Source organism: Sylvia atricapilla, chromosome 5, assembly GCF_009819655.1.
Source record: "Sylvia atricapilla isolate bSylAtr1 chromosome 5, bSylAtr1.pri, whole genome shotgun sequence".
Classification (NCBI taxonomy): domain Eukaryota; kingdom Metazoa; phylum Chordata; class Aves; order Passeriformes; family Sylviidae; genus Sylvia; species Sylvia atricapilla.
The window spans coordinates 65,593,059-65,620,385 of NC_089144.1; the positions used below are offsets into that span (position 1 = coordinate 65,593,059).

Genomic DNA, 27,327 nt, shown 5'->3' on the forward strand with positions numbered 1-27,327 from the left:
ATTCAGGAGAGCAGAAAGATGCAAAGTCTGTCTCTGTGGTTTTCCTGACATGCAGAGCAAGCAGGATCACCTGCTCTGGTGTACCAGCACCTTGTACATCAGGCAATTCTGGTTTCTGCTGTGAGGCTCAGCCCACCACCCACGTCGGTCATGGGGAACAGCTTTCCCGTGGAAGCAGAACCCAGGGCAGTACAGAAGCTCATGAGCTGTTTTCCCTCTATACAGAATTCATTTCAAGGCTCTCGGCTTCTGATTTTAAGGCTCATGGCTTTACTTTGGCAAAGCAAGCAGAAATTTACATATTTGTCCTGCCATCATGAAGGCAGAGGAAATGAGTATCTGGATCACAGAAGTCACTTCAATGCAAGGTCACACAACCATGGCTGCCTTCAGTTCTATATTTGTCAAAAGCCTTTTCCCATTGTGAGTGCCAATTCACTATCCTGCTGGAAAACAGGGCCTCTGCATCCCTGTATTTTCAAGTGCCAATAATTCACAGCACTGTCTTTTCCACAGATTTCAGCATATTTTTGGACATTAACCCACAAGTCATCTGAGGCACAAAAGCATCCCCACCTGCACATTTTCTGTGCTGTCCATATAAATTGGTAATGCACAGCCCTGTAGATCTCAGGTGATCAGAGAAACAAAGAGCTAACAAAGCTGAACTCTTCCAGCTGGGGCTGCCCAGAGTAGTGGAAACTGAAGAACATGGCAAAGGAGGAGAGCTCTCAAAGGTTTTAATCTATTTATCCTGATTGGCAGAGGACACACCAGTTCAGGGCCTCCACTTTCCTTTTCAGGAAAGAACAGAGCAATTAGCTTTCCAAAGGGCTGTGTTTGCGCTGTTTGTGTTAAAAAAAAAAAAAAAAAAAAAAAAAAAAAAAAAAAAAAAAAAAAAAAAAAAAAAAAAAAAAAAAAAAAAAGAAGGAAGCCTTATTGGCCCTATGTGTAAGATACAGAGATAAAGACACTTATCAAACTTATCAAACTTATCAACGTTATCCATTCTGGAGAGAACAGCCTTTTTTAATTTTTAAAAGTTTGCATTTTTATCTGAATTCTTTTTGAAAATTAGGAAGGCAACGCCAAGATTCCTAGATAATATGGAAGAAATTCTCACCAATGGGTAGAGGAAAACTAAGCTAAGATACATTTGCATCCCTCGAGTGTATCCAATGGAAAATAGCTCAAAGCTCTGCAGGATCTCCAAGAAGCATCTCAAAACCTGCAACTACAGGCATGGGAAGCTTCTTCGTCAGAAGCCTGTTAGGCTGTCTGCTTAATGTTGTTGATTGTGTTTGGAGAAGACTAATCCTTAACGACCAAAGACAGCCTCTGGCAGGCCCCAGAGGAAAGGCCAAACAAGCCTGTTAGCATGCACATGAGCAGCAGTAACAGGAAACCACTCACTTGTGGCAAATCTATCATTCTGAATAGATACTGAAGGATAAGAAGTATTACTTCCCTGCTGATGGTACACCAAGCACAAAAGCTGTCAAGGACAGATCAGGCTGGGTATTTCCTGTTATAAGCTCCCTTCAACTGAGCTACAGTTAAGACAGAAGACCAAGTATATGCAATTACATGCGTGACTCCGGGGTACCTTAATTTCTGTTGCTTTAAATAAAACTGAATGAGCCTCCAGGCGTTCTCTCCCATGGATCCTTACATTGCTACTGCAGGAAAGGAGCAGTAGTTCCTTTTGTGATTCCAACTCTTATTGTGCACAAGACTTTCTCCTACATCAAAGCCAATAAATTTCATGCTTTAGCCTTATTCATGGGATGGAGCAAATGTACAGTGAAAACCACACAAAGTAGTCCTTTTTTTTCTGAAAGCCTGCATAACCAAAGCAGTTTACCCTTATCATGCCGTCCTCCATCTGCATCACACAGATAGCCTGCAGAGCAAGTTTTGTGAGTGAAAAATTTGAGCAGGATTAAAGGGGAGACTTAGGTCCAAATGGGAATACATGCCTGTTGGGGTTAGGTTTGTCCCTTTTTCACTATAAAGAATTCCGCCCCCCCCCCCCCCCCCCCCCCCCCCGGAAGTTACCAAGTGTTTGATACTTAAGAGTACTTAACTCAAACAAAGAGGTGGCTGAAACCCAGCTGGGGAGATTTTTTCTTTATCTGTTAGGGGGAGGGGGTAACTGCCTTCTCTGATAACAAGCTAGCTGTTAAAACTGGGTGGAGCAGTGTTGCTTATCTCTGTTCATTGCTCCACTACCCCATGGGGATATCTTCTGTTAATGGACCATTAAAGCTCACCAATGACATGACACATTGCATCATACTATTGTAAGATGCTCTACCCAGGGAAGAGGAGCCAAACCATTCCCACCTAGATAAAAAGGAGCCACAAGTGTCACCAGACATCCAGTGCTCCCATGGGACTCCCAAAGGAAGACTGGACCCATCTCTGGACCCTTGGATCCACAGGATCATCTCTGCTTCCAACAGGACCACATCTGCCACTCCAGGAGGGCTGACTTTTTGGACTGTTTCCAACACCCTGACCAAGAGGGAGTCAGGTTGTATTTCTGACTCTTTAAGAGTTTTTCTAGGATTTCTTATTTGTTTGTTTGCTTGCTTATTCTTTTGTACTACAACATTTGTATTTTTAATATCCCCAGTAGAGAACTGCTATACCTATTCCCAAAATCTTTTCCTGACAGCCTTTAAATTGCAAATTTATAATAATTTGGAAAAGGGGGGCTTACATTCCAAGGGAAATTCCAATCTTCCCTGGCAGATACCTGTCTATCTAAACCAAGACAATGCCAAAAACTCACCTTCCTTCAAAATATCAAAAAGGGAGGAGGAAGTGATGGACAGAAGCAATGGTGTATGTGAGACCCAAGAAAACACTTTTCCTGGTTTTTTGCACAGGAAGCCCACATTACATTTCCTTTTCCTCAGGAACCTTTATAAGCACCAAACCCAAAGGAAGGCAGAAATTTTTCACACACAAGTCCTGTCCCTAACTTTATTGTAGAAAGAGGCAACAGGCCAGCATGTACATTTCTGCAATGATGACTATCCTCCTGAAGAGCAGGCAAAAGTAAAGACTTCTCTACCCTTTGGGCATGCAAAATTACCCTGTATTAACCTCTAGGAAACACAGCTTCAGGCTTGTAGGTGCTTCTTTGAAAAAGTGTTGAACAAGCTTCAAAGGCCTCCACCCCTCCCTGAGGACCTACAATATCAACATCTAAAAACTGCACAGTGCCACTGTCTTCTATTGCACAACTAGGCACAACCTTGGCACAGTCCAACACACATCCTACCAGGAGACGTGACGTATACTTGATTACCATGTTCAGGAAGGCAAACACTGGTGCCCCAAGGGGGCTTTGGAAGCAGATAGAAAGTGTTATTGTCATCATCCTAAGTTTCTGTATTTGAAAGGTCCTCAGGAACAGATACAGCCCTGGCGGCATGGCTGTATTCATCCCTGGGTCAGAGATCAGGTAACCATTTCCATTTCTTAGGTGCCAGAAGAACAAAACTTCTTTAGTTCTCCCTTTTAAATGTTGTTATTCAAAAGGAGCTTTCCTAGTCAGACCATGAGAAAAAGCCATCTGAAAATTAAGAAAGTATCTTTTAGCCCTTTTTTTTTTCTTTTAAAGTTCAGGAGTTAACTCCAAATCTTGGGATTCTGTCAGAAGCACATATTCTGACTCTCCATGTTCACAAATGTTGGGGTTCCCTGCCCTGCCCCCCCCCCCAAAAAAAAACCCCAAATCTACTAAGAACATAAGGAAAAGGGGTAAGAATTCAGAATGGCTATACGAACTACATCTGATACCAAAGCTGAATTTTTACAGCATTTACTCTGCGACATTTACAATAATTGGTTGCTCACTTGAATGTTTACAGAAAGCTCCTTACATGTCATTGCAGGCAAACCACAACTTCACATTTACCAGAGTGCATGGTAGATTCCTGTGTCTTTCACAGGTCATGCAATAAATTCCGTTCCTTCTTAGGTATGTTCAAGAGCTTTTAAGTATGTGGGATATTGTCCTTCTTCTGTGCTTGATTGAACTATGAATTTTTACTCACTTCAGTCCTGATTTGTAAACTAAGGCCTTCCTGATTGCCAATTACTTCTGGGAATTCCTCCTAAACTCAGACTCTTCTCAGCACAAGTTAGTAATGTTGCTAGAAAGTCATGGCATTTGGCTCTCCCTCTTTAGTTAATCTCTACCCTTCTGGGGGCAGGGGGACAAATGGGCTGTCAGGTCCTTGAACAAGTTCATGTGTGCCTCCTTACTTTTAGAAGATTTAGGCTGAGGCTGCTGCCCCAGAAAAACACCCTGAATTGCCCACTTTGGTTCCCAGCTGTACTTCCTGATCCTTGCAGCCCCTGGGCAGGAGGTGTATGGCACTGAGGAACTGACATGGCCAAATCCTTTTCAGATGGGTCAGTTCAGTGCAGCTTCTGTACTGGACCACTGGATGGTTGCAGGGACTGCTACCATTTTGCAGCTCTTGTCACTTATCTTGAAGTTAGTTATCCACACTGACATCCATGTTTAATTTTACTTCTCCCCTCATAAGAGTTGACCCACTTCTGTTAGCTCTAGAACATTTGAATGAAAAGACACTCTATCCCTATTTGTTACTGCCCCAAGTACTCACCTACGCAGTACTAAAAGTCAAAACCATAAAACATAATTTAAAATATGTATTACAAATATATAAATAATCACCTTCCCATTATGGTGCAAGGTGACCTGAATCACCTTCCCATTATGGAAGTGCATAATTGTTTCAAGCTGCAAACATCCCCACCGAACATTTTTTTGAGAGCACAGCTCTCATTGAAACTTCACCTGAGTTTCAACCATAAAATATGACAAGTTGTGTTAGCCCAGTCCTACCTTGCGTCACACTGAGGTTAATCCTCCACTCAGCTCCCTGCCATGTGAAACTTGAGAGTGTGCAGGGGTGTGCTTCAGAACTGCCCCTCAAAAGCCCTCCTGACTGAACAAACACACTGGCAGAGTTGTTGTATGAAAGTATGCAGCCACACACATACCAGTGATGGTCTTTTCTGAATGTTTGTTCAGAGAGACAGGTCTCACTTCATTCTTTTCCCCTCATGTTTCATTAGATCAGCTAGAGATTCTGTTTTAGGCTGGCTGCAAATTCTGTTTTGCCCAAATATACCTCTGGACACTCCCTATTCCACTTCAGTTATACAAACACCCTCTGACCCAGCCCTGCTGGAGTAGCCACAATAGAAAAAAAAACAAAACCACATTTCCTGCCCCTCCAACCTGTTGAGATATTTTTAGTTGAAACTGAATGCACATACCTGTGGCAGGTGAGGCACCAGTGAGAATGTGGGTGTGGTGAGACCTTTGCTTTTCTAATGCCAAGTGCTTCTACAGCTTGTCATTCCAAATCAAGGGAGGTGGCCAGCTGTCTAGTCACTCCTCTCAAGGAGACTCTGTACTCTTTCACAAGGAGCAGCTCTATTTCTCTCCACCAATATTGTTGCTACTGCAAAAGAGGGATAATCTTTGACTCCATGAAGGGATGAGACATCCCCTCTGCTCTTGCAGGCTTCCACATAGGAAGAACAGAGAATCCAACAACCTATTAAAGCAAGCCTCACTACTTCTGAAAGGAATGACTGCCCTACCTTCTTCAGCAAAGTACCCTTCACTGTCACTTTACAACACTGGTTCAGGACTGACTCTGCATCTCATCCATTACACAGCTGGGAATAACACTCCAGAGGTTTTCCAGGGATCCAGGATCCTTAAAGAGATTTAAGCTTCCTTTGCTGATAGTGGAACCAACCCTATCCTGCCTGCAAAGAACAAGAATTTTTGTTCAAGCACCCAGCAGGACAGCTGGAAGTGTTCCCTTGCTCCAAGCATTTGCATCTCCACCCATATTATCCCTAATTTTGTTCTCTCTCTAGTGCATTCTTGGGCTGTTTCCTCTTATCTGTGTGGTTTGCTACCAAAGGACCCTGTAGAATGAACATGTTCTCATATATGGGCTTCTACCCCTGCCCCTGTGTGCTAGGACCTGGGGAAGATAAATACTCTTTCTGCTTTACAAAAATGCTCTTATCAGTGAACATACCCAAGATCTGCACACTTACTATTTGTCACTGACTCAAGACCTTTTTAGAGCTATCAGACTTGAAGATATTTTGGAGATTTAAGTAAACTGCTACAACATAAATAGTGAAAATATCGGCACTCTTTTTGCTCCAAAGAGTATCTCAGTTCCTTGTGAAAAAAAAAAAAAACAGACCTAGATTTTCTGGCATTTCTTTGCAAAATGTGCTGCCCCTAACAAAAGTGTAAAAGCATTCTGACTAGCATATACGTGGATTTTTGCTGACAGCGTGAAATAAACACAGTGCACATCTTGACTAGAGCAATAGTTCCTACTTTCCATTTAGATCTAAAAAGAACTATTTTGAACATTGTTTTTCATGTAGCACAAAATCCAGTTTATGAACGATTCTACTGGGCATTAAATTTTCATGTTTTTAGTAAATTTACATATGCAGGAGCTTCTCACTCTTCTCTGCCTACCAGCAGGAGCATCCTGTGTGAAAATTATTACTGTAAATGAGAACCAGCAGTAACCTGCTGGTTTTATATGAAGCACATTCATCTCTTTCTTTCAAAAGCCTACTTATCTGGCACAGAACTCTGCCTAAGAGTAACAAAGTTCCCTGCCTAAGGAAACGAAGAGCTTTCCAGGATACCTGTTTTTCTGCACCTCCCAGCTTGTGAGTTGCTTTCCCACGTAAACACCCCCATCTTGTGCTCACTTGTAAGTACTACGAGAACCGGCCACAAAAACCCCACCCAAACGCCAGGCCTATGCTTGGTAGTGTCAATCATTAACAGGTATTGGATGGAATTCCAGGCAGTGAATAGTTTCATCCTGCTGAGACTCGTTCTCTCTGTGCTGGACCGCTCTTCAGCTGCCAAATCGAAGCTATCGATGTCACATCTGAATTGCTAGGATTGACCCAAAAAGGAAAACATTCTGGCAGAGCTGATACATGAAGTGAACAGAACAGGTGTGCTGGTTTAGCACGGATGTGAGGCTGGAGATGGACTCTGGCTGACCATTAAGGAGTGTGGTTCACGCCTCTGTACAGCCCAGGCTTAAATCAGAGATCCCAGCCGAGTCGCTCTTTTCCTCCTCCGGCCGCCAAGGAGGTCAAATCACTTCCTAAGGCAGAGGCTTGGGGCCGCTGCCCTCCGCACCCCAGGGGAGAGCGGCCGGGCCAGCAGCGTCTGCTCTTCCCCCCGCTGTTCCCGACGGGACAGGAGGAGATTTCAGACGGGTAGTGCTGGCACAGGGCCAGCAGGGCCGTGGCGGAGAGAACCGGGCCATGGCCGGGCCCCTGGGGCAGAGAACCGGGCCCCTGGGGCAGAGAACCGGGCCCCTGGGGCAGAGAACCGGGCCGTGGCCAGGCCCATGGCTGTCGGCACTCCTGGCCCAGCGGGAGGATGGGATCCTTCTCCCCTCACCCTGGCATGGCTTAGAAATCTTCTCGGCTGCTGCGGCAGAGAGCACGTGGCCACCTGACCACCGCAGACCTGGGCAAGCTTTGACTTTTTCCTGACACAGATTGAGACTTTCTTAAACTCTAACCGTTCTCAGAGATGAGAGAAAAGGCCAAATTAGAGATATGTAAGGGGACAATATGAAGATATCTAAGTCAGTAAACAAAGAGTGACTTCTTGAGTGGGAGAGATGACAAGTTGCCAGTCCTAGGCTGAAATCCCCTGGCAGTTTCAGTAACAGACTGTAATATGAATATGTCGAAGTATTCCCTTAAATCATACAAACTGGGGAGATGATTTGTGGATTCGAGCAAAGGTATCTGTGATGGACTGAGTGAATATTGAAGTAGTAGCTGTGAATCTGTGATCCCATCAGATGTTTGAACAGAGATGAGAAACCCTATGCGAGTGAAGAAGTGAAAAGACTTCTCTGTTCCATGAGTTGAAAAATCCTTTGCCTTTGAAGTTGGTCATTTTTAAAAGGTAACATCCCAATCTGTAAATCTACAACCCATGTGTGTGGTCACGGGAAAGGCTATGTGATATGGGAGGTTCCACAATCGCAGAATTTCCTGGGCAGACTGCTTTTGTGTGAGTTGGAAGCCACAAGCAGACTCTTTTCTCTTGTGGAAAGTTACCAAAACAACAGGAGAGACTTCTCTCTCTCAGGGACTGAATGAATGACTATTTTATAAGTGGTACTGACCTGGAGTTCTGAGTTTCGTCTCTTTATATTGTTTGTAGAAAATGAACAGTTTGTGGTGAGAGAAAGGGTTGGTTTAGGAATCCTTTTGTGGTTTTTTTCTTTTCCTTTGCTTCTCTTAGTGTATGTTAATAAAATCTATTTTGTTTACCTTTAAGTTGGGCCTGTTTTGCCTTTTTCTCCCAAAATCCTATCTCCCAGTTGGCAAACAATTCAGTGAACATGAAACCACCGTATCAGTGGTGCCAAAACCTGAGATTAGCAAACCAAAAACCGCTACAAAGGTCAATGACAAGGAAAACCAGGTAGCTTTAAAATGAAGCAAAATATATTTTGCTTATATATCTCAATGTAACACATCTCTTCACCAAGGCAAGGGCATCACAGCTGTGCTGTGAAAACTCAGTCACATTTTTTTAACTTCTTCCTCTCTTTCTTCTGACAGATCTGACTCCAAATGCACTGTGAGATTGGAGAGTGGGACAGGCTGCAGCAGTGCATTCACACTGCACTTCATAGTGAATGAACAGACCACAGCTGCTTCCAGGTCCAGAGGTGATGGGCTATGATGGTGCCCCTGAAAGGAAAACTGGTACCATGGTACCAACATGGGCCAAGCTCAGTCTGTAGCAGGTGAAGAAGAATAGTAAGTTTCTTCCTCAGGGACTGCCAAATTTCCTACGTAGTTCTGACAAAAAAAAAATCCACCGGAGATGGCTTGGTAGGGTTTTTTTTGATAGCTCAGATAGCCATAAAGAGAAAAATAAAAAAGTCTGTTCAAATACCAAACTAGAAGGCTTTCCTTTTCTTCTTTTTTCCTCCTGCCACCTTATTCCTGACACCAAGAGCCTCTTCTGTGTCATCATCATCATTCCGAGATCGCTTCTTCTCTCCCTGCTCCCGCAGCTCCTGCAATGCGATCAACAGATTGACTCAGAGTTCTTGCACCTGAAGAAATTCAAACTACAACACCGAGGACAAGGTCAAAAAACCAGCACTCACCATTCGAGCAAATCTCTGGGCCTCAGCCACACGCTCTGTCAGCAACATAACTTCTTCCTCCTGCATAGGGAATGCTGGCAGCTTCTTGCCAATCAGGTGTTCAATGCGCTGGAACAGTTCTACGTCATACCTGAGGAGAGACAAGACACCAGCCTGAATCAGCCCTCCTGAGAGGGCCTCAGCTGTCACCACTCACAAACTTCACCCCTTCTCTCCCTCCAGCCCACAGATACTGTTAGTTTGTGCTGATGGTCTCACAAGCAGCTCAGCTGCATCCAAATGATGCTGTTGGGCACCGCTTCTCAGATCTATTCAGCTCATCTCTGTTCAGAAGTATTTGGCCAAAATTTTCTTTTTAGACAATACTTCAATGTTTATAACACACCCCCCACAGTTACTGAACCTGCATTATACATTTAAAAATTACATAAATATATTGTATAGTCCAGTTATAAACAGTTCAGCTCAATGATTGCCTGCTTCTAGTATTTATCTCTACCTTCCTCCCTCCCCACCCTGGGCTCTGAATTGTCTCCCCTTTAAATAAAACCAACTGGCACTTCAAAATGAAAAATAGTATTTTATTCACACCCAGGACAAGGTCAGATATTTTCTGCTCTGAAGCACAGCTGGAAAGACTAAGTCTGTTAAATTTTATCACTTACTGTGTGACAAAGGTGATAGATTTTCCAGATCTCCCAGCTCGAGCTGTTCTCCCAACACGATGAATGTAATCCTGGAAAGAATTTTCTTGATAAGCAATAATATATATTCACCAAACACAGAACAGATCTTATGGCAGATCTGCCTATATATTTTCTCTTTAGGAAAGAAAAGAAGAAAGTCAAGAACATACTGCCAGGACTAAATGCTCAGGAGGGTGTGCAGCATCAGATTTTAAGAATAGGTACAAGTGGAGCCAAAACTTTGGTTTTAACATTTTAATTCTCCTTCTCTTTCCAAATGAGAAGATCAATCAAATTATTCCATACTGCAGGACAAAAGTTGCACTACATGACCTTTGCCAAGACTTCACTCTCACTTCCTTGGAAAGCTAATATTCACAGTGACCCCATGCCTGCATTTTCAGTCTTGGGATTTAGTGCTCTGCACAATGCACCTCCCAGAAAAACTCTCTGACAAGTAGATTTAAATTTGGTAAGCATGGCAAAAGAGGATGACTGAGAATACTTTAGAAGAGTCTGATCTATTGAGCATCTTTGGTCAACATGGTTTAGGCTGTTTTCCAGGTTTTATACTGCATTATGGAAATTAAAATACTCCCTTCTCCATACAGGATTTGCAGAGAGGATTAAAGAAAGGATCTGTTCTATGGGTTAGATGAGAGAGAAGAGCACAAAGACTGTAATACCATTCAAGCTGCTGCTCCCACTGTTGTTTTTTTTTTTCTTCTTTCTTTCTTTCTTACTTTTGTGCTTTTATAAAAGGAGTGTCTTCCAAAGACCTACTGTGCTTTCTTTCGTTTGCAAGGCACAGTATCTTTAATCACTGTAAGCAACAACAGCAATTCCTGAAGTGCATGTTAATGGTATCCTTTTGGGAACTAAGGTGGGAAACAGTCACATCCCTGAGGTAAGCTCATACTTTCTGTAAAACACGGAGTTGGTAACTTACTTTCTTTTCTTTTTGCTGTACTTTCGTGATATGAAGGTGAAACATATTAAGCACACCTTTCTTAACCAAATGCTTTTTGGATGTCATATTGAGAGAATGTAATTTTTTCCCTTTTCCTTTTTTTTAAAAAAACACAGTTTAAAATATGAAGGCAGACCTGGACCACAGGCACACAGATGACCACATGAAACTACTAGTATGTTAAAACTGTTTTCAAAGCCCTTTAATGTAATAAAGCTAAGCATACAGTCTGAGCAGAAATGCAAAGACACACAGCATTCCACACCTCACTTACAGGATCATTTCTACAACCCAGGCCATGAGACAATACAAACAGAGATAGCAATTGAATAACAGAGGCTAAACTACACCTTTGAATGTACAGAATCACAGATTAGGCTTCCAGTCAGCAGAACAGAGAAGAGATGTCTCTGTTCCTTTGTCTACCTTTTGTGTTTATCTGCTCCCAGGGACCAGAAGCTCTCAGCTGGCACACACACAGGCTTACCTTAGAGTGAGTAGGAATATCGAAGTTTATCACCACATCCACGTGTGGGATGTCCAGACCTCTGCTTGCAACATCAGTAGCCAGCAGAATAGAACGTGCCTTTGCCTTGAACTTGTTTAGAGAGCCCAAACGTTTATTCTGGAAAAAAAAAAAAAAAAAGACAAAAAGGGAATGAGAGAACAGCACTCATTCTAGTTTCTAGTTAATATGCTCTTGTTAAAATACCGACACAAAAGAACTGGGGGAGAAGCCACTCAAAATCTTCACTTCTCTAATTTCTTCTTTAAGTATTACAAAATCAGGGGCAGCATTCACATTAGTTAAATTTCTGTGGATCAGTCCAGTCCACCAGTGTGAAATACTCCTCCTGCAAGGCAGGTGTGACTCAGTATGGTGCAGCCCATCTCCCAAGCCCCAGGCTGCCTGCCTACTCTGTTCTGTGGGGTCATGCTCATACCTGGCTCATCTGCCCATGGAGGGGAATGGCAGTGAACCCCAGGTTGCGGAGCAGCAGAGCAGTCCTCTGAGTATTGTTACAGGTACTACAGAATATCATGAAAGAGTTACCAGCCAGTTCATTCAGGATATAAACCAGGTAGCTGTCCTGTAAAGAAACAGAGAGAATTCAAAAAAACTCAGAGATAATCACACGTGCAACATTAAGTCTAGGACTCAGAAAATGACAAGATATTGGACAGATGTGGGAACAAGAAATTACAATAAGAGAGAAGAAACAGAAGTGCTATTACCTTGAATTTGGAGGGAATGAAAATGTAGTACTGCTGTAGTTTTTCAACTGTCTGATACTTAGAAGAAACAGCACATTTAACAGGATTCTTCAGAGCAGCACGCTGGAGTTTTTGAACCTGGTAAGATCAATGAAATTTAGTTGGATGAAGATCTTGTCAGAAAATTGTATTAATACAGTTTAGTCAAGAGGATAGCCTGATGGAAGGAGAACTACAACAGATTAGTCTGCTCCCACCTTCTTGGTCATAGTGGCAGAAAACAGGAATGTCTTCCTGTCTCGAGGGATCACTTTTAATATCTTATCCACCTGTAAAAAAATAAGGAAATGGAAATACTAAATACAAGCAAGCAAGACACAAGCCTTCCACAAATATAAAGATCATCCACATGAAGAGCAAGATGTGTAAACATACAGTAAAAACAATTTTTTTCTCATCTAAAGTGAAGGTGTAGGCTGGTATCTTGTTCACAATTAGGCAGTATGAACTCAAAAAGTCCAACAACAGTGCAACTTTCATCCAATGTTCCTGCACGAATGTGTGTGTGTTTGATTGTTTTCTACACTAACTACATTCTCCATCAGACACTCCAGGGACACCAGTGGATTTCAGAGACAAAGTGCATCCTACTGTCTTGGCAGTGCTCTGCAGAACTCTGCTATGTTCTAATCGCACCACAGACTTTTGTGTAATTATTAGATCTTAGTTACAACTTACGACTAATTTCTACAGAACAGCTCAGTGTTTTTATGATATGATTGTGTGAAGTGATTTTAAAAGGGACTCATCTGGTGCTCCAAACTCGTCTTTTAGCAGATTCCTACCTCTGTCTCAAAATCCATGTTAAGAATCCGGTCAGCTTCATCCATCACCAGGAACTTCAGAGCTCGTAAATTGAAGCCCTTTGTGTTCTCCAGATGATCAACTAGACGGCCAGGGGTTGCTACCAACAGCATCACAAGAGCAAATTCAGAATGAAGGCAAAGGAAAAGATCCAAACAGGTAAGAGCTGTCCATTACAGAAATGGGATTCTTTGCTTAAGAAAAGTCAAGATTGTTTTGTGGGAATTAACTCTTTCATAGGGTATCTTTGGAAAGTGTTTTGAAATAAGATTAACGGAGTCAGACTCTCTGAAGAATGTCCTAAAAGGAAGTGACACTAGTGACTGTAGACAAGCTATACTGTGAAGGATGAGACCAACATTTTAAATACCTGAGGAGAATGGAAAAAACAAACCAAAAGCACTCTAGGTTTAGCGGGAATGCTTTGGAATGGACTTGTAGGAACAAAGTTCTAACGTGGATACTTTAGAAACATTAACAAGCCAGTATTTAGAGCTTGGGACAAAAAAAACAAATGCCAAAGGTACTCTCCTTTCTTTGATTAGCTGGAGTTTGATAATATTTATACTCCACATCCCGAGCACATCAACTTACCAATTATAACGTGTGGTTTCTTGGCTAAGGCCAGAGATTGAGACATTGTGTCAATTCCACCCACAATAACCGCTGCAGGACAGAGAGAGCGGAGTGAATCATAGCACCAGCCCTGTAATGTTTACTCCTACTGCCCACCACCCACAGCAATTTTGTACAAATGAAAAGTTACTTATTTTTATGAAAATTTACTTTATTTTTGCCTATCTGACCGTTATAGCCTTCTTAAGCCATGCAATTAATTCCTTACTGGCCACGAGTATTTTATTTTCACAGCTGAAGAGCTACGGGCAGAATCTGTTACTTGCAGTTTAACTTGGCTGCAAAAATCTAGGAATTCTAAAAATACCCACAAAGCTTTTTTTGAAAGATTATCTAAAGAATCAATACAGACAGTCTGAAAGACATCACACCACAGCAGGGAGCTAGCTCTGTGCAATTTCACTGGACACAAACGCACTATTGAGAACATTTTCTTCTACTTTCTTTAACTATTTAGACATAGAATCCAGAAGAGCTGTAGACCACCCCGTGAGGAAAGACCATAATCTTTTTTTCTCAAACCTGATACCAGACCTCTGTCCTTCAGCAGCATAAGCTTTTCTCACATTCTGTTCAACCTCTCATACAAATCCTCTATTTTTATCTTTACAGTCTCGAGCTGACAAACGGGTCTTAGAAAAGCTGGTCCAAATAGCATAAAAGCTACTTACTGCTTTGAACACCAATGGAGGATCCAAGAGCTTCAAACTGCTCTGAGATTTGAAAGGCCAGTTCCCTTGTTGGCGTGAGGACAAGAGCGAATAATCGCTGAGGTACTTCCAGCAGTGCTTGAAGAATTGGCAAAGCAAAGGCTCCTGTTTTTCCAGAGCCAGTTTCTGCCAGTCCAATGATGTCTCTGCCTGCAAGAAGGAGCAAGGAGGCAAAAAACTGTTATACATCCAGAACAGAGAAAGAAGACTTTTAAAGCACTGTGCGACAAAGCACAAGAATTCCTTAAGGACAGAAAAAAGGCAGACACACAGAAGGCAAAAAACAAAACAAAACAAAAACAACAACAACAAAAAAACCCCAAGAAACAAACACCAAAGGGCCAAACCAAAGAATTTCAGAATTTCTCTGAAGCATTTTTAGACAGTGATTTTATTTGTACAATGATTACAGTCTCAATAGTCAACTTTCTAGGCAAATTTCTCTTAATATACAGTGTTTCATACAAACCTTAGGTTCAAAATAAGTTTTACTTTATTATGTCTCAAACCTGACATCAGTTTACAGCTTACTGACTCTATCTCCCTACTCAAGCCCAAATGTTGTCTGTTTACTGGCTTAAAAGGAAACAGACAGCAGTGTCTGAGACTTCAGTCACACAAACTACAGAACAACAGCATTACCACACTCACATTTCACAAGCCACAATTGTGCCATTGATTAACAGAGTAATCTAAACCAGTCTGCAGTAGGAAGGGCAGGACAGAAAGTCTTTTGCCCCAAAACAATGCAGGCAACAGGGTGGAATTCATCAGTAGAATCCATGATGACCTCCTCATACTGCAGAGAAGAACATGCTGTAAACAGACCTTGTACTGGAAACAATTTCTCAGGAATGCAGTCTTACCTTTGTGTTTGCTTTTTTCCCTCCAAGAGAATGGGGAAAAAAACCATGTACAGTAAAAGACTCTGACAAAAATTAAATGCTAAGAGAGAGCAGATATTGAAAGTTTGTTCCCATGCTGTCATTATGTTGTTCCTTTCCTCCTTTAGAATGTTATGGGAGGGGTTTTGTTAAAAAAAAATAAATTCTAGAGGCAGAAATGTCTGCTGAATTCAGCAATTTATTTTTTGTAATTCCTGAGTGCTTACAGAAAATCGCTGTGGGTTAGTTATTACTCACTTCAGAAATCTAATTTCAAAGAGTTGCCTTCTCATAGCCAAGCAAATTATACACACCACAGAATCAGTGAAGGCATCTTTACTTTCAGTCACACACCCTCTGTAGGTCTTTATCAGAAGCAGCACAGTCCAAAACCCATTGTAAACTTCCTATGTATCCCTGAGTATTTCAGAAACAAAATGATCAATGCAGACTAGCAGTTCAAATGATCAATAAGAGCTCCATTTAACATGGAGTGTCAGAACTACACAACAGGAGTGAACACTCAAGGAACAATGTTTGTACCCATTTGAAAGTTTGTGACTGCAAGCAGTGTTATAGGATAAACTAGTATTCCAGGCTCCACCTGGGAAGGACATAGGATGAATATGAAAATTACTTCTAGACAGAGATCCTCAGCAATGAAGAAGCTGGGACATGCTCATCCCTTATCCTTCTCACTCAGCAAAATTCATTCACAGAGAGCTCCTGGAGCAGTCCCAAGTTCAGGATCAAAGAAGCACATTGCTCACCTTGGAGAGCCACTGGAATAGCCTCAATCTGGATCTTCGTTGGCACCTTCCATCCCAGCTGGTCACAGGCTTCACACAGGACATCTGTAACTCCCTGGACATTAGTGACAAGAGAAAAGAGAAACAGACATCACCAAAAAGACCTAAATTAAATTACAGACTTAAATACATGCTGCTACAGAGCCAACTTGTCTCTAGTAAAGACAAACCCCACCAGGTCCCCAGTGCAACTCTCTGAAAGGGCAGGGTGCTCACAATGATCTCCATTTCCATCAGTAACTTCATCAGATTGATTCAAAATCTGTTAGAGATGACTGTCACACGAACAATATGATCGGTTTTACTCCAGTTTATACAGGTAACTTCCCTCCCCACACAGAGCTATCTCTTCAGGGGGAACCCATGACCACAGAAAACACTACGTCAAGTTAAGACAACTCCAATACAGCGGCGGCCGGCTGCGGAGCGGCGATGGGAGCACCAATGCCAACTCCAGCGGGGAGCGGCCGAGCGCCCACAGCTCCTGCCCGGGCCCGGCACCGCTGCACGTGTCTGCCCCGCGGCCACACGGGGCCGGCCAGGAGCTCCCCCGGCCTCATCCTCGGGACAGGGCAGCGAGCACCGGGGGCAGAAGTGGCTCCGGCCCAACCTCACCAAGTCCTTGAAGCTCCGTGGCTCCTCCGCCGCCGGCTCCGGCTCCGCCGCCGGGGCCTCCTCCTCGCCCGCCGCCATCTTGGCCCGTGTGGGCGCGGCGCGGCGCAGAGCACGCTGGGAGCTGCAGTCCTCCGCGGGGCACGGCGGGATTTGTAGTTCCGCAGGAAGAGGCGAGCGGAACGGGCCGGTTCTCCCTCAGCTTCGGGAGGAGCCCGGGGAAAGGAGAGGTGTGCATCTCCAGCCGCCTGTCCTGGGACAAGGGCACCGTGAATCGGCGGTGGGAAAGCCTGCCCGCCTGGTAACCCCGAGCGGCCAGGCCTCAGGCCTGCAGCTCAGCACCGCACGGCCTGGGCAGTGCTTAATGCCATTGCCAGTTCCTGCCTTCTACAGCTGTGAAAGAGCAGGCGAAACGAGCTGGTCGGGCACAAAAGGACAAGAATACGTATAAACTTACATCCATGAGGCATATAAAGAATAACTAAAGTGCTTTGAATGTGTTGGTATGGAACATTTTGAAGCACTAGCGATGGGAAGAGAGAAAAGAGCTGTCACTGTCCCGCAGTGTTTTCCTGTTTATGAATGTTGCTGGCATGACTTTTTGAAGTGCCAGAGATACAAAGTAAACTGGACTGGCCACTCATACCGTGAAATGAGAGGGTACAGGATGAGAATAGATGCAAACCTTCTCCCAGCTCTCTTGGTTGCTGGTGTTGTGACTCAGGCTTGATGAGATGTTAAAATGGATGTGCATTTAATGACCAGCCAGGGAATGTAGCATCAAAATATCGGCACGATGAAAGTTTCTGAACCATTGGTTTCCATCTGGTCTGGGTGTAACATCGTTCATCTGTAGCCCTGATGCTGATTGCAGCAGGGCAACCTTGCAGCTAGGTGACATTCCTTTATTTTAGGGAAAAGAGGGTAAACATATACAATGTTTGGGCTTCAAAAGGACTGCAGAGCTGGCTCCAAAACGAAACTCAGGACTGCATTTCTGAGCAGTCTTTCCTCTGAGAAGGCTGTCTGGACGTGCTCTCAGTGGAAATGCTGATATACCTTACCGTCTCTCCCTGGATTCCAAGTGTGGCATTTCCTCTGCTCCCAGAACAATGAGGAAAGTGAGAGGAAATATGAACAAATGCTCTGCGTTTTTTTAGGGAAAGAAGAGGAAACGTGAAACAATGAATGGGCAGGAGTAAAAATGAAACTGCTGCGATCCCACTGTGCTCAAGAGCAATGATAAATGCAAACAAACAAAAATAACCCAACCAACACCCAAAACAGCCTGTGTAGATGCTCATTGTTATCGTGTTTCAAAAATTACAGCAGTCTGAGCCATCAGCTTGCTGTATATCATTAGTGCTAAAGATTAAGCCTGGCCAGCACGTAGACATGAACCCCTGTCAGAGTCTCTGGGATGCCTCAGGAAATGGAGTCAGGGATGTGACAGGAAGTCACTGCCTGTGATTCTTTTTTGAACTCCTTGCCCATACAATAGGATGCTGTTTTAGTAGGGAGCAGGGTGGAGCAATTCTATTCTGGTAAAAATTCCAGTTTGTGTAATTCCCTATTGTCAATAGATGTATTTGAATTAAAGTTTTCTCCTGTCCTAAACTGCTGCTGGGAGCTTTCATTCATGAAAAAATAAATATACAGCTCCTAAGTAGTAATTCCTTTTTTGTACTTTTCAGCACAGGACACTGCAGATTATACTGGATTTAGAAATTGTCACTCCAGGGCTTTTGAATTTGGCTTTTAAACAAATATGGTCCTACCTCTAGTGCATGTTACAGCTCAATCTTAGCAGGGGCAGGGTGAGAGCATCCCCAGCAGATGAATTTTAATGCAGTTATAATGTCAGCTATTTCATAATGAGATGAGATGAACAATGTGTACAGCACATCACCTTCAGGTGTTCAGAGAGACACTGACACAAAAGTGCTTCATATTCATTTATTTGAATCAGCAGTGTACTTGTTCATTTCTGGAAAACAGGTATCAAAAGCATTTGAGTCCCACTCTGGAGAACCAGAGCTTTTATTCTTCCTACAACATATTGAAACGAATGTTGATATCATGAAAATAAGAGACAAAAAGGACAAGGATTCAAGCTTTGTGACATGGGGTGTTGCCCTCCCAAAGAATTTGGTCAGTGTTACAGAATTACAGAGTAGGTTTTTCTGATCATTTGGATTTGTGCAGGGAAATTTCCCTTATCCACTGGGGCATGCTTGTGGAGTGAGTGACCTCTGCATTAACTCTTCTAGTCACCTCAAGCTAGTTTCAGGGTCTCTTCCTTGTACCTCTTTCCGTTACTGACATGATCCCCACCATCACCATAACTGGGCACTTCTCAGTGGGATGATCCCAGAAACATCCTTGAGAGGTAGGGAAGTGCTACTATCCCCATTTTTAGACAAGGAACTGAGATACCGATGGCTCAAAATCACAAAGGACATATTTAGCAGAACAGTCACTTGAAACAAGGTCGCAGTTGTTGCTCCTGCTTTGTAAGGGCTCTGCCACTGAATCATCCTACTCCTCTCTACCCCTCCTGAATATTAGTACTTGCTTATATTTCACTAAGGTGAAGCCTTCCCTGGGAAACATTGCTAGGAGTACATGCAGCTTTCCATGAGTGCTGCCTCCCTCCTCACAGGTGATCTGCTGTGGGTCTCACAGGCTGCTTGACTGCATGGAGAGTGGCACCTCCACCTCTCAGGTGTGCTCCCATCACAGCAGGGCTCCAGCTCAGACCAGTAGTACTGACCTACGCTTCCCTTCCTGCTGCAGGAGATATAACTGCTTCCTTCCACCAATGCCCTGAGATGGACTCTGGTGCCAGGGTCACTCTTCTTCTCTCTGTTTTGACCTATAAGATCTATTGCCACTGTTTGGCTGTGTTTCACCTCTTTTATAACTATCAGCATTCAGGTCATTTCTTTTTCCTACAGGGCTGTGCCCTCCCTCACAGCAAAATAACAGGTAACTTGCTCTCACATGCTACAGACTTCCTTTTACTCTAAAAAAACAACAGCTTTACTTTAGAACAGAGGCCTCCTTCAAAAAAAAAAAAAAAAAACACAACAACAAAACCATACATATATATATACTCTTAAATACAACATGATAACCTTAGAATCATTTTATGTAAATAAATAGAATACAAACATCACAGTTCTCAGTCTGGAGAGGTTTCTTCAAAAGGGATAAATTCTGGCTCTGCTATTTCACCCTGAGATGGTGAACTATCCCTACAGTCTGTCATATCTGGAGCTGCTTCTTTCTACAGCCTTTCCAGATGTACCTTGGTAATGAGATTGTACTCTGCTGGAAATTGGCATCTACTGGTTTTTTTAGGGTACCCCAGCGCTTGTACCACACACAGACTCATAAGTTGTTTACAAACCAGGTTCAGTCAGCATCAGGTATTTCATCTGCCTCCTGATCTACTTCTTTTTGCTGCCTTGGGGAAGCAGAGCAGTGGAGCTGGCTGGGGAAACAGAGGTCTGCCTCATGGCATCAGCACCGTGAACTGTAAAACAACAGGTAGCAGTGCTAATGGTCACAGTTAATAATGTAATGTCTCCAGACCCAGATTTAATATGGGCCAAATGCTGTTTCAGCTGGACGGTCTCAGGATCTCGGCAGCAGTTTTAGCACCCAAGCTGAGTCTCCTCATACACGGGGAAAGCTCTGTTCTTGACTCAAGAAGATCACAGACTTCATCCATTGCCCTGGTGCACGTCTCGAGATTGGCAGCCAGCTTCTGGATTTTGGCCTTCAGCACGGCCTGGCTCACTTTCGTGACCTCCTTTGTGTGTTCTGGCACGAGGAAGCTGTGGGAGCCGCAGAAGACCATGAAGCAGATGGAATTGTAGAGCGAGATGGATGCCCTCTTCTCTGACTGGCGCAGTGTAGGGTCACCTGGGCCCTGGCCCCGGCGAAGGAACTCCAGGCAGCCAAGTATTTCCCTCATCTGTTTCCGACAAGTCACTGCGATTTCCTGCACCTTCCTCACCTCCCGGGAATTGCAGAGCACCGAGGAGAGGTCGGAAGTGACGCTGACGGCCCCTCCAGCCGTGGCCAGGCCCAGACCCACGGCCGAGGCCAGGAGAGAGGCTCCCAGCGTTGCCGGGCTCAGGGACAGCCCCAGGATGGCTGTGAGTGCTCCTGCGGCCGTCAGGGCGCTCCCGCTGACGTTGGCAATCAGGGATCTTCTGCGGAGCTTGTTGAGTTTACGAGCTGCCTTGTGGAGATGAGCGATTTGGCCCCGCAGCCTCTGTCTCTGATCCAACAGGGCGGTGTGGAAGTGCTGCGTGGGGTCTGGTGCTGGCAGAGAGGCGGCACTGTTCCTCTCCATGGATTCTGTCCAGAAAAAGAAAAGGCTGGGTTGTGATTTATGTCAAAAAGCCCCCCCCATGAGATGTGCTCATCCTGGACCACCATTTCAGGCATAGCATCCAGCCAAATTTTCGTTGTTTCACCCAGCTGTAAGAGAGGTTTTCCTTCTGCACACATGTGCACACCCACATACACACACACACTCATGTGAATGTCTACATTTAATTGCATATTCCATTGTACCTTTGAAACAGAGAAACTTTAAAATGTTTTTCTTGATCTCTGCAAAGACTAAAATATCCTAAGGACTGGGGTCAGAGGCTCTGTTATCTCTGTGAAGACACAAAACGTCTCTTCAAACCCTGGAGACAGAAATTTCCCTGAGATTAGGTGAGTCAGTGCCCAGAAGAGTAATGCTGCCAGAACTAATCTGTTGTCCCCCTGATGGGATTCAGAGGATCTGCAATATTTAAGGACATCTTTCACAAGAAAGGTCAGACTCCAAGGACATGAAAGCCACCATCTCAGGTTTTTGTTTAGGGGTGATTTCTTATTAAAGGAGGACAGAGGGAAGCTGCTGAGTGGAGTCTATGTCTGGATTTTCCATACAGGAGGTGAGGAGTTTATTAATGCCTTGGATGGATATTGTGAACATCCTTCCTTTCTTTAAGCTGCAGCAATTCAAGGCCCCGTGTTGCTCTTTTTCAGGAATGGTGGTAGAAACGACACACAGACTACTGATCCCCAGAGGAGAGAGAGAAGTGATCTTTATGTTTCACCTCCCTTTATATAGACAGTTCTGAGAAAGAAACACTATTGGACACTCAGAACAACACCCCTTGACTGGTTTTTTCTAAGTAAACAATAGGTTAGAAAAACATCAGCTGCTGACAGTTTTTCCACCTTAACAGTATTTCACCTTCCAAGGATAGTTTTGATTCATCCTCACAATTTCTCAGGCCAGTGTGAGAAAATTACGTGACTTGATTTCACAGAGATTCAGACTCTGCTATGGCTGCCTGACCTCTTGCTTTCAGTATCCACAGCCCTGCAGCAGGGCTTTTTTTTTTTTTCCCTATTGTAACCTGGTGTCAGTGTATGAACAAAAATGGGAACTATTGCTTTGTGCTGCTTAGTCCAACTTGTGGTCATCAATACCCAATTACAGTGGCCAGGAGGCCTATGAAACTTGTTTAAAAGAGTCATAAAGAGCACATCAGAAAAGCAGACCCGTTTTTAGTGTGCACTCCCTCACGGATGGGAAAACGGGAAATACAGAGGCCTGTGAATAGAAAAGGCTTGAAAACTGCTGCCTCTGAAAACCTTCCCCTGGCAAGATAGCAGGAGAGCCTTTGCTTCTAGAAGATGCGTTCTTCAGCGTTTCTGTGCTAGGCAATCTCTGTTTGCTGCTCTTTGCCATAATAGCAGGAAGAAATGTTCCAATAAACATTTGCTCTAGGGCTGCAAAATGCTTTGCAAAGGAAGCCAGCAACCTTAACCCTTCTTACAGGGAAACTGAGGCAACAGAGTCAGCAGGAGTGAGGTAGCTGACTGTCTGGTGGAAGCAGAGTCTCTGTGCTTCACAACACTGCACTGGGCACACAGCTGTGCTGCCTCTGCACCTAGCAAGGTCCAACCATAGAGCTGAGAATCTGTTTGGAGCCCATAATGCCCTTACAGCCAAAAGGAGTCTGTGTAGCAGAAAGACCATGTCATGAAGCCAACTGAGCAAAACTATTAATTGCTGCAGACACCTTTTCACTTCTAAGACACCACTTTCTGTGCTGTGGAAACTGGAGGTGCCTGGTACCTCATAACGTTACACAATGTAGCTAGGATCCTTGGGGCTTCATTCTGCAGAATTCTCATGTTTCAGAAGGAGGGAACTTTGTACCATAAATCGTCTTTCCATCCGGAAGTGTATCCATAAATAATTCTCACTGCAATCTTTTCCCCTTATGCTGGCTCGTTCTAATCCATCTCACACAGATCCTTTTAGATGCCCCCCCTACCCTTCAGAAAATGCCTCCAGTCTCTCTTGGTGTCATTGGGTCATTTGAATCACTTAGTACATGTGATTCTCTCAGCTGGAGGTGTGTCCTATTTTTTTTTACATTATAATTAGAAATAAATCCAGAAGAACAAGGACTAATACTAATCTAAATGGATACCAGCAATGAAATGAACAATGAGCATATCACCAATAACTTAACAGATCAATATGATGACCATTAAATATGTCAATCCCTGTAGCCTCTTAACAATTTGTGCTGAAGATTTAGTTGCTGAGAGCTGTCTCGGGTAATAACAGTGACTATCTCACTGAATTATTAGAACAATTATTCAATATATAGCATAGGCCATGTAGTGATGCAAATATTTTTATATTGATTAACATCAGCACAAAAGACAAAAAAATCCAACTCCTGCTCTTAGAGAAAAATCTCCCCAACAATAAAGGTATATGTTAGTCCAACACCTGCAAACACTTTCCTAACAGAGTACTCAGAGGCGCTCCCAAAATTACTGGTTCAAACTTACCTTCAGTTTCCAGCCACCCACTCAGAGGACAAATTTTGATCTGTTGCTGGAGGAGACCAATTTATAGCTCCTGCGGACCAATTGCTGCAATAGGAATGCTTTGCCTCATACTGGGAGTTCGCCATTTCCTGTTCTCCCTTGTGCAGAAGGATGTGACACACTGGAAAGTGACCTGTGGGACAGCGAGCACACATCATGTTCAGGAAATGATCCCTGCGAATGAACATTGTGTGTTCACTTTTCCTGAAGTGTAGTTAAAAAAAAAAAAAAAAAGAAAAAAAATTAAAAATCATAGCCTATTCCTGGCTCTGAGGTAGTGCAGACATTCCCTGCAGGGAGCAGTTGCCTTTCCTTTCCCTGAAATAGCAACTGACTTTACTCTGTGCTGGAGCTGCCAATTGCTTGATGACTTAAGTTTCCCTCCACGACACACGTCTGGAGCCAGGGGAGCTATCAGCCAGTCAACTGCTCCATTCAAGGCTTGTGTACTTTTAAAATCCCAGCTCTTTGGGAAAATCCACAAAAGGGAATGAGCCCCACAGCAAGATCACTGCTCTGAATTCCCATCCCTTCTCCTTCCCAGTACATAAAACACGTGCTGCAAAAGGAGTGATCACCATGTAGTTTTACTCTGTTTCTTAACCATGGGCACCACAGTGGTTGAGAAACAACCCTCTTGCTTTCCTGAAGTGGTGGCCCAGCAATCAATAATCAGAAACAAAGGATCATTTGGACCCCCTGTTTTGCTGTTGCCTGGCAGTTGTGCCATGCAGATGTGGCCAGAGGGAAGAAGTGATGAAGGTGTCGGGGAGGAACAGCCTAAGTGCCACTCCTGACGCTGCCTTCTATGCTGAACCAGTTTTAATCAAAGAAAGATTCTTTTGATGGGGTCAGGAAAAATAACTTTTGTGATTGCTCTCAGTGGTAGTCCAAAGGGACATGTCTGGATTGACACGTGGTCCTGGGGACGTATCTTTTGAGCAGCTGTGATTGAAAATGGGGCATCTACTTGCTTGTTTGGTGGATTCTTACTCTTCAGGACTATTAATTGACAGGGAAGCTCTGATTTCACCCCTGACCTGTCTAATCTGAAAGCTATCTAGCTGTCACTGAGTGGTGAGGCTTTCCTGTTGAATTTGTGGGATGCATAACCACACAATTGCTGGAGCTGACCCTAAAAAGGGCCGAGACTGAGAAGCAGCAGGCAGGAACAGGAGAGGAGAAAACTAGGGTTATCCATTTCAATGGCAACTAGTTTTTAATTATGTTGAAATAGGTGGGAAATGGTATGTCGAGTATTTTTTCAGGGGTGGACCTACAGGAGATGAAACCTGAATGAAAAAATAAATAGGATGGAAGAGTTATTTCAACCTGTCACAAACATGAAAAGAGAAAAACACCATTTTGAGGATGCCTAAATGTGCAGTCCTGGTCTGTTACAATTTGTACATACTGCACATTAACAGGAAGGTGAGCTTTGACACTGAAGGAAACTGTACTTTAGCCCTTCCCTTTGTTTTAGCAAATGTAGGCTTGAATTGGAGCCCATCTGCCTTGGCAAGAGTTTGCAGTTGATAGAGAGTTCTTTTCTCACACTCTCAAATAGAATAGGGCACTTTTTTTCTTTTTTTTTTTTTTTTTTCATGTAACTGCATCTGCATTAGAATTTGTTCCTGCAGATATGTCCTTGTAAGGACAGCGAGATTTGGTAAAAGTGAAATAACAAAGAAAAGGAAAAAAAGGGTCTAAAATGAGCCTAAGATGACGACATAATTTTGTCTCCTTTCAATATACTCAGTTGTCTCCTTTCAATATACTCAGCTCCAAAATACTGTCTGAAACTCCTGCAATGCTCGGTCTGTGGGCAGGGACCTGACTAGGGTGAAGAAGTGACAATTCATTTTTCTTAGACTATTTCCTCACAGAATTTCATGGCCACTGAGAGATCTGTGCTTTACTCAAGATGAGAGGTTGGTCTCAGCTGAGGATGGCTTCTCACAGGAATCATCCCTGGACTCCTTCATCATTTAAAGGGAATGTTTTGCCATAATCCACTTCTATAATAAAGTATGGACTTCACACGAGCAGCTACAGATGTCAATGTGATTTTAGAGAAGAGATGTGTTATTATAAAAATAAACATTATTTCCTAGGGAGTGGCCCTACCACAGCATTTTGCTATCTGTTCTTGTCCCTGCTGACACTCACAAACAGCCCTCTGGTGAGAGTGCTGTTCTTCTCTCACATTGATAATTAGAATGATCTGCTCCAGCAAAGGTGAGTGGGTGGGAATGGGAGCTGGATGGGAGAAAAGTGTCTTCTCTCAGCACCTGCCAAGGGCTGAAAGGCTTCTAGTGCCATTAGTGCACTTGCCCTGATGTAAGTACATCTGTGGGTCACCAGGTAGGTTCCAGGAGCCTGGTGGGAGAGAACCTTAGCTTATCAGCGATCTCCAGATGTGTGGAGCAGGTCTGACCTTCACTGGGAAGTTCTGCAAGCTGGTGGAGGCCTGGCCGTGCTGCCTGCTGTACCCTTTAACCCAACCCCTCTGCTGCTGCTGCCTCTTCGTTGGTGACCTGCAAAACGCTTGGGCTTAATGGTGGAAGGAGCACAGCAGGCGTTTCACAATGACCCTGGCCAAAAATGCTACCTCTGCTCCATCCTTTCCCATATAGCCACATCTTCCTGAAATGCCTGAGGGCATTTTGTGGGAGCAGGTGACCAGAAACAGGAAGGAAGGATGATTTAGTGCCTCAGCTCTCTCCCTTTCAGGGGATTTTGGCAGAAGGGACTGGTCTTTCTGCTCCTGGTCACTTCAGTGGAGGGGATATACGGCAGAAGTGTTTGATCTGAAGCTGTTTGCAGCTACCGTAATGTAACATTTGAAGCTGGAGTTTCAAATATATGCTTCCTTTCTTAACATTGTTTTGATCAAAATTTGAGCAAATTTACACTTACCTACCATCTTTCTAACAGGAGATTTCTGCCATGCTTGAACCTTAACTACTGGACCCTGGAGCTAAAAGCTGTCCTTTTTTTCTTTTATTTTCTTTTTCAATGGTCAGTCGTTTCAACTTCAATTGTCAATCTTTTCTTTTTCAGTTTTCAATCAAAGACAAATCTTAACTTTTCACAGCAAGGTATTATTTCAGAATCAGTGGAAACTAGAATAGGCCAGAAATAAAACAAAGAAAGCCGGTTGGAAGAAAAGGGCTGCATCAGCTTTTAATAATCTCACCATAAATCCAAATTAATTTTTTGAAAGCATTCCAGAATGCGACAGGCTGCTCTGGGCTCTGGTCACTGGTGTACATGGGACTTCAGCTGGGTTTGAAGGAAGCTGCAAAGAGCAGACTAGAGTGGGAGGAACAGGAAAGCTTATGGCATGAGAACACCTTTTGTTAGTTCCATTTCAGCAAAAAATTTAGTCAAGCGCACCGACCGTGCCTGCTTTGTGAGCAAGCATTCACGTAACAAAAACACCATCCTAAATTGCCTTGTCAAAACACTGTTAGCAGTGTTTGCAGAGATCAAGTATTTATTTGGATGTGGATAATGAATTTCTGCGACGTGTTTAAACAGACCAACTCACTTGGCCATTTGCCAGCTTTCATGACACGTTTCAGTGCCGGCTGTGTGGCGTAAGGCTCCGTCTCTGCTGCACAAAAGAGCAGCTCTCCACTCAGCCATCAGCCTGCAGCCCTGGCCGTGGCACAGCTGACATAATTCAGTGCAGGTTCTGCTGAGACCAGCGCTGCTGGAGGATTTTTCTCTGTCTGCTGTCTTA

General features: G+C 43.7%; 3 protein-coding genes across 3 annotated transcripts in view; all 3 read right to left on the bottom strand.

The window, feature by feature from the left end:
* Positions 1–8,570: 8,570 nt before the first annotated feature.
* Positions 8,571–16,739, bottom strand: DDX47 (DEAD-box helicase 47). Its single transcript, XM_066319866.1, has 12 exons — positions 16,656–16,739; positions 16,002–16,095; positions 14,309–14,497; positions 13,596–13,667; positions 12,983–13,101; positions 12,395–12,466; positions 12,159–12,275; positions 11,867–12,013; positions 11,410–11,547; positions 9,932–10,002; positions 9,267–9,396; positions 8,571–9,173 (listed from the first exon to the last, which is right to left on the bottom strand). Exons 1-12 carry the CDS (start codon positions 16,731–16,733, stop codon positions 9,054–9,056), a joined length of 1,347 nt encoding a protein of 448 aa, XP_066175963.1. The 5' UTR covers positions 16,734–16,739; the 3' UTR covers positions 8,571–9,053.
* A 1,854-nt stretch (positions 16,740–18,593) lies between these two features.
* On the bottom strand, positions 18,594–23,639 carry APOLD1 (apolipoprotein L domain containing 1). Its single transcript, XM_066319897.1, has 2 exons — positions 23,541–23,639; positions 18,594–21,023 (listed from the first exon to the last, which is right to left on the bottom strand). The coding sequence occupies exon 2, from the start codon at positions 21,016–21,018 to the stop codon at positions 20,278–20,280; it is 741 nt and encodes a 246-aa protein (XP_066175994.1). The 5' UTR covers positions 21,019–21,023; positions 23,541–23,639; the 3' UTR covers positions 18,594–20,277.
* Positions 23,640–23,697: 58 nt separating this feature from the next.
* The window catches only part of LOC136361763 (histone H2B 1/2/3/4/6), a 40,581-nt gene continuing 36,951 nt past the window's right edge, over positions 23,698–27,327 (bottom strand). The window contains exon 2 of the mRNA XM_066319905.1: positions 23,698–23,712. The gene's annotated coding sequence lies outside the window, so the exon portion shown is untranslated. The remainder of the gene's footprint in view (positions 23,713–27,327) is intronic.

Coding starts and splice junctions, on each gene's coding strand:
- DDX47 (XM_066319866.1), bottom strand. CDS start 16,733: ATGGCGGCGGGCGAGGAGGAGGCCCCGGCGGCGGAGCCGGAGCCGGCG. Junction 13,102..13,595: donor GAAACCACACGTTATAATTG/GTAAGTTGATGT, acceptor TGCTGTTGGTAG/CAACCCCTGGCCGTCTAGTT. Junction 12,014..12,158: donor TCATTCCCTCCAAATTCAAG/GTAATAGCACTT, acceptor GTTTCTTTACAG/GACAGCTACCTGGTTTATAT.
- APOLD1 (XM_066319897.1), bottom strand. CDS start 21,018: ATGGAGAGGAACAGTGCCGCCTCTCTGCCAGCACCAGACCCCACGCAG.